Source organism: Opisthorchis viverrini (assembly GCF_000715545.1).
Source record: "Opisthorchis viverrini unplaced genomic scaffold opera_v5_1, whole genome shotgun sequence".
Classification (NCBI taxonomy): Eukaryota; Metazoa; Platyhelminthes; class Trematoda; order Opisthorchiida; family Opisthorchiidae; genus Opisthorchis; species Opisthorchis viverrini.
In genome coordinates, this window is record NW_008751657.1 from 8,442,590 (window position 1) to 8,449,445 (window position 6,856).

The following is a 6,856-nucleotide window of genomic DNA, read 5'->3' on the forward strand; positions in this document are numbered from 1 at the left end:
TAAGGTCTTCTCAAATGCCATGAAGGATGAAAACGATACACCCACAAATTTCTCAACGAAAGCCACTTCCGAAGCCACAGCAGACGAAGTTCAAAGCCGAATGTGCGCCAATAATTTTCAAATGTCTCGATTAAAACAAATCGCATAAAAATAACGGCAGATGAGGGGGGTTTTCAATCTACGCATATATGCAAAGAAGTGCAACATTTTGACGTTAAAGTTTTTATTTCGGCTGCAGGGGTTTTGCAGAAAAAATACATTGTGCGTCTAGCCGCTGGCGACTTTGAGACTTTTGCTGAGTGACTGTTGTTGTAACCGCCGGTTGGCTATTGGTTGATTCAGTGAGCCTGCTTTATTTGGGTTATGTGAGGCTCTCTGTTTGTTTTTTCTTCGTGAACTGCTTTGGGCCGATTATTTTCTTGGGCTCAGCATACTGTTGAATCAATTTCTGGTTTTATGAGCCTCACAAGTTTTCAGTGTGCGACAACCAAGAGATACTGTACTGCAACTCTTTGTCCAATATAATGAATTAATAACACATTTAATCTAACTCTTATTTTTCCTCTCGACTGCGGTTTACAAGTCGCCACAAAATGATACTCACTTTCCAGCAACACGATCGGTGGATCAACAGAATTTTGTAGTAAGTGATGCCGCCATAATCGTATCCATGAGCCATCGTATTCTTGAATCAAAGCAGTGTGTTGTTTCTCAAAATACGCCAGCATTATCGTCGAAAAGAAGCCAATGCAGCGAATGAAAGAACTTGAAACAATTTTACGCTCTGTGTAATGGACGAACAAATCGAATCAGAATCAGGTGCCCAAAGGTGGAAAATGATGGATCTTCGCAGCTAAACAACGCCGACATCTGGTGCGATATATGGCCGCTATCATTTGAAAACTTTCCATGATGAAAAAAGCTACCTCCGTGTCACTGTGGTAATTATATCGTTACAAAACGCTAATGCTGGTCAGAAAATAAGATGAAACAGTGACCAATGGCGTCGCATCCAACCGTGGATATTCAAAATGATGAACTTGTTCAGCCACTGAAATATTGCAAGTAGTTTGTAACTAATCCACTCGGTATTTGGTTGATGGCTTTGGTCCCAGGAACGGGTCCTATTGACTCTGGGACCATTTTTAATCGGTGGCCACGGATATGTTTGAGACATTTTTAACCAAGTATCCGCCGTAATGGCCCTATCTGACTTCGGAACGATCACAGTGCCGTCGTTAGTCGAAAACGAAACTAGTTCCGCTGGCAGTTTAACATAATTACCTGCGACTCAGACGTAACAATCTACTCGCGAATTAGTTGAAAAATATTCAACCGCCCACGACCGAGTTCACGCTTCCACTACAAGTTCATCAGATTGGCACATTATCCAGGTTTCTGTCAACCTTATGCTCCACTTGGGACAGAATACGACAATTCACGCAGAACATAACTCGTCGACTGCTTCCACCTGATGAGCAAATAAAAGCGCTTGTAGACAATTTTGATGCAGACTAAATATAAAGGAAAGAAAATAAATCCAAGGAAAAATTGTAATTCACTTACCAAGGTTCCCCTTATATTCACAGAATATAAATCCAAGATTCAAGGGGTGAATCTCCGTAGTTAAATCATTATATTTGAGTTCCTTTCTGGAAAATAGCTCATGTTAATAAAAAATAAAACAAAACCTACACGCACCAATACATTTAAAGGAGCCAGCAGCCATATGGGTAGCATCTATGGAAGAATATAACTGAAAGTGAAGGGTGCGCCGTGAAAGTGCCAATGAATTAAGGCACCCTTAGAGCTTCAGAACTACAACACCAAGTGCCACATGTTCATACATAAGTTTGCCTCCGGTACTATATATTTTCGAGAAATTTTGGGTACGTTTGCAACACAATGTAGATGATTACTTTTTATTCACTTTGCAAGATTAGGCAATAAAAACCTGCAAACAGATAAATTGCAACATTTGGCAGCACATGCCTTGCGTTCGATACTTGTAGTTTAAAAAACCAAACGCCTGTGCTGTCAAAACTATGAAATATGTGCACACATTCCAAAGTAATATTCCGGTCCCCACACACGTCACTCAGCCTTCTTAGCTAGCATAATTATGTTCTCAGGAAATTAAAATATTTGTTTCGCCAGGCACAAGTGTTTTTAAATTCAGCAAACTGGAGTTTTCAATTGCATCTACGGGAGTTTACCGTACTATCAGGCTGTGAGTGACTTCAAACAAAGCTGACAATGTATATCTATGAGACATGGTCAAGAAACAGTTATTTGTTATCCTTTCTGCTGTAAGGCCCATGCTTTACGGCTGCCATGAAAATGGTGAAAGTGCATCAAAAAGCTGAAAAAGCAGAAGAATATGTGGTTATGTATTGTTTAAGAGAAAGTGGAAAAAAGTTGAGTCAGTGAGTTGGGATTAGAATCACACTGTGCACGTTCATTGGTCCCGTGGCACAGAATTATCCCACTGCGTTAACGATCCATGGTTAACGCTTAACTAGTATTTTATTTGCCCTTAATCTCAAGGTGACTTATTGTGGCTTAACGGTGTTCGACTTCTTTTGTCACCTGACAATTGTTAAACCAATCATTTACTTGAACATGGCTTGTGAATCGAATTTCGGTCGTCGTTCGAATGACGGTTTGATTCTCCGATGGTGATCGTTTGTGTCCATTTTGTTTTCTTCTTCTGCACCATTCCAAACGAAATTTTACTAAAGCACTTAATTTGATTCTTACCCTAAGAAATTACTTTCTCTCTCCGCTGGAACTGTTGCGTTACAGTCCAGTGAACATGCCAAGAACCTGGGTCTTCAAGTTGCTACTTTTGCACTGACATTTTGGTTCTTGCTTATTTAGACTTTTGGTAGCTATGAGTATTTCTATCGGACGGCTGGCGTAACCACTGCGATATGCGCTGAGATATGTGCTGAGGTATGGATGTCCTCGTGCTGTATTCTGAACGTTCTGAGATCAGCGAGGTCGTCTGTGACTTTCGTAAATGCTTAGCAGGCGAAAACGAGAATTCCTTGCTCTCCAAGATATAGTTCCAAACAAATGCTTACCAGCATTTAAGTTTCAAGTGAACTGTTCCTTGACTACCTACGATATTATAGTAGGCAAACGAATGGATCAGTTTGAACACTCATTTTCGAATGTGATGTTGGTTACCCTGGGTTGTATTACACTTTCCGATATATGCAAGCGTTTGTTAACAGAGCATATTATCACAATGCATGGCTGGATAGTAGTCCTTTGTAAATGGGATTTTTCGAATGACACTAATTGAATATTGCGCCTTCTGCTGATATTGCGGGCCTCTGTATATCTGCCTACCTCTGTCAATGAACACCTGAATTCGAAGATGGTTTGGCCATAGATTAGATGAAATGTGAGTTACAGGCATATCCCCAAATTATTGTCAGGATCACTATGTATGATCATAATCATGATGAACCACACGGTTTTGTATCACAGGGATACTGAGTTTCACCCGCAGACCTACCGTGGTATCCTTTGGTTACAACACATTGTTGATGATCTGATCGTGAAATCACTGAATGTTGAATACTGTCTCGTCGCACTTAAGTGGCACCATACAACAGCTTGGTCTGTCTGGTTTTGAAGTGAAATGAAGATGTTTTTGGTGTAGACAGCGGGTAAGAGGATAACTGATTTGCACCACCTTGGTGCATTTTTTGCCCATAATTGCCACAGAATCTGTACTCTAAAACCAAAGAATGTTCTAGTGATGGCAGATGGCGTTGGATGGGTTCTTACCCCGGATAATTGTTTACAGTGGTGCACGCACGATTTTTACACGCACTTATTTGCGAGGGTTTACTAAAGGTAGCAAAGTGCATGCAACTATTCTTCCCCATTAAAAACATTGAAACTTACGCAGGAGCAGAAAAAAACGACATTAACGGAGGAACTCCAGAGGACTTCCTCACATGGATTTGGGTACGTTTTGATGAATACCAATCAACATAGTTAGAGATCTGCGTAGTCGCGTTTATTACCCGTAAATGATAACTTGGATCGCTTCTAAATCGTCTGCTACATGTAACATTCAAGCTCCGTTCAATCGTCTGAATCCGTGAATACTGGGATACGCTGCACAATTTACGAAATTAAAGCGACCTATAAGTATAATACTTATGGAAGTGAAGGATTTGGCCTTTATTCAATGGAATTAAACAGTGTCTGTCCTTAGATTAGTGTCAACGAGATAGTAAAAGTAACAGTCCAAAGGGACAGTCCAAAAACTGATTTTGTGCTTTGAACTTTGAACAATCACCCTAACTAAGCTTGCTAAGACAATTGCCATGATCATTTCCAGGTCTGCAAAACAAACTTCGGCACGGGGCGCATGTTTCCGAACACAGCCCTGTTATGTTTGTTCTCTGTCCAGTCGCGTGACAAGCGAAGCCTACCGAAGAGCACAGTTTACCTGATTTGCTGAAAATAAGTCATGGTTTTCTTTCTTGTTAACTTTTACCCCGACAGAATCTAAACAAATACTATCTCTCCAGAATGACTTATAAATCGCATCCGCATCGCTCACTGGTATCACAAGCCATGGTCAAACACAACTGGCATTGGTCAGACATTGTAAGAACAATATTTTTGATAGGCATGGGATTATGTGTGGAGCTCGGTAAGTTCATCTGATATTGCGCGTTGTTAGCGAGAGAGAAAAAAACAAAGAAGGTAATGAGTGTAAAATATTCTTCTCTTTGAATATGCGTCGCTGAAAAATCGCTGAAATAGTTTCTGTTCCACTAATGAAGGCTGCAGTGTAGAGTGGGCCATTTAATTTTGAGAAGCATTCCTGAGTGGAAGATTTATGGGAAAATAAACTCCTCGTTTTTTATTCATTGTATGCGACCAACGTCATAACCCCTTTCCAAGCGCTTCAGTCTTCCAAAAACACTGTATCGCACTGACAAGTAAACATTGCCGAATTCCAGTAGCTATTCATATCAGAACAAAGTCAGTAGTAGGCAGTAAATTTCAAGAGTAATCGATAAGGACAAGTTGATAACGAATAAAAGAAACAAGTGACGGTTTCGAAAACCGAAATCAATGGACCACAAATACACTCATTTGCATATCAAGTTGATTTTCACGGGAAACTCAATTGAATCTCTCGTTTATAACATTCTTCAACGGAATGTGCTGCACAAAGGCCGTCTTAAGCTGAATCTTCCCTGAAAACCAAATTGATATGCAAATGAATGCGTTTGTCGAAATCTGTCTAATTTGGGTTCAAGTAGCACATAAGGTTGGCGGAACCTCGAAGACTGCGCTTACCTGATGAGCCCGTAGTGGAAGAGGGAAACCCATCGTGAGCTGTCGAAGAGTATGAGTGAAGTGATGCAAGGCATAGGGCTTGGTCAGTTTTGAAGGTGGACAGAAATCCATCGCATTTTGCTGAGGAACGATGTAGTCTGCTGGGATTAGGATAAACATAAAAAAAAGGTCATGGAACGTTTCACAAGCCCCCATGTGCTTGACGTAATAACGAAAGGACCGCGAATGAGAGCAATGCATGAAAATGAAAGCAACTCATGAAATTTTTGCGTTCTACTTAGGGAATCGTAAGCACGGCAAAAACGAGGAATTTGGAATTACTCTTAATGGGAGTTGGAAAGGGTTTGATGACCAGTCAGCAACAGTACCATTCCCATTTCCGCAACCAAATGGGCGACGGTCATCATTGACAGATCTTTTACAAGGAAACCAGGGAAACAAAATGTTTAGTTAATGCGAATTGAATATTTTTTTCCACTAAGAGGCTCTGTGTGTTTGGCTAGTCTAGGAACGCACATGTAAAACGCATATGTATTTGCACCTACCCATGTTTTCGATTGGTGCACACAAATTCATGTCCTCATTCTCAACTCATTTCACAATTTTACGTCAATAAGCTGCTTAATTTTCCATAGCATTTCCAAAACTGGAATGTTTTGTCCTGAAAGAGGTTTGACTACCTGAAGGATAGCTTGTTACTGTAAATTTTTTATTCACCAAGTGTCCTCAAAACTGTCGAATAAATTGTTATTCACATCTCTATCATGCATGGCATTGATAGAGTTTCAGTAGAATGAATCACTGAACTGTGTACACCCTAAACTATCCACATAAAAAACCTTGTTGAAATGAACATCATCACTTCTATAGAGGTTATACATCAGTTTGAAGATCGCATATCAATAAACAAGTTGCTCCCGAGACGTTCCTTCACACACACAAATTCGTGTTAATATGAACAACATGGTGAAACGACCTAACATGGTCCGTGCATGGCTGATAGTTTCCGGGTGCAGTTGTCTCAAAAGTTAGTGAACGATAAACCAACCAATATCCGGAATGAACATTGTGAAAACAGAACGTGATGGCTGTATATTGATCTGAAGCCACCACTACAGACCAGTTTCGTTTCTCCCTGCCAAGTAGATTGCCCCCAAATATCAACTGGTGAAGTGCGCATAAAATCCAGACACGGACGCATGCAATATGGAGCAAACCGTTATTAGAGCAGATCAGCTCACAGGGGTCCAGTTCGAAAAAAAATACTGTAAAATGCCAAGCAGCAGATACATGATGTTGTCTTGTAAAACATGCGTCCTACTGTGTTCAAATGCTGTTTATTATAACTATGTAAATGAATCCTGACATCAGCCCTTTAATTTGCGAGCGAAAAACTTCCTAAAGATGTATCCCTATTGACCGATCTGGGGATTCCTGTGCTGTTCCTAGGTTGTCGCGCTACTTCGAGAGTCCAAGGAACTAGCGGCTCGGGAGCATTTTACCGCCCCGGTCTTGGCTG

General features: G+C 40.6%; 1 protein-coding gene across 1 annotated transcript in view; it reads right to left on the bottom strand.

Annotated features, from left to right (window-relative positions):
* Positions 1–1,373: 1,373 nt before the first annotated feature.
* T265_00143 (hypothetical protein) overlaps positions 1,374–6,856 on the bottom strand; it is a gene marked incomplete at both ends in the record, with an annotated part of 71,414 nt that continues 65,931 nt past the window's right edge. Inside the window, 2 exons of the mRNA XM_009163800.1 lie at positions 1,374–1,514; positions 5,338–5,477. Of these exons, the coding sequence (XP_009162064.1) occupies positions 1,374–1,514; positions 5,338–5,477 (281 nt within the window). The remainder of the gene's footprint in view (positions 1,515–5,337; positions 5,478–6,856) is intronic.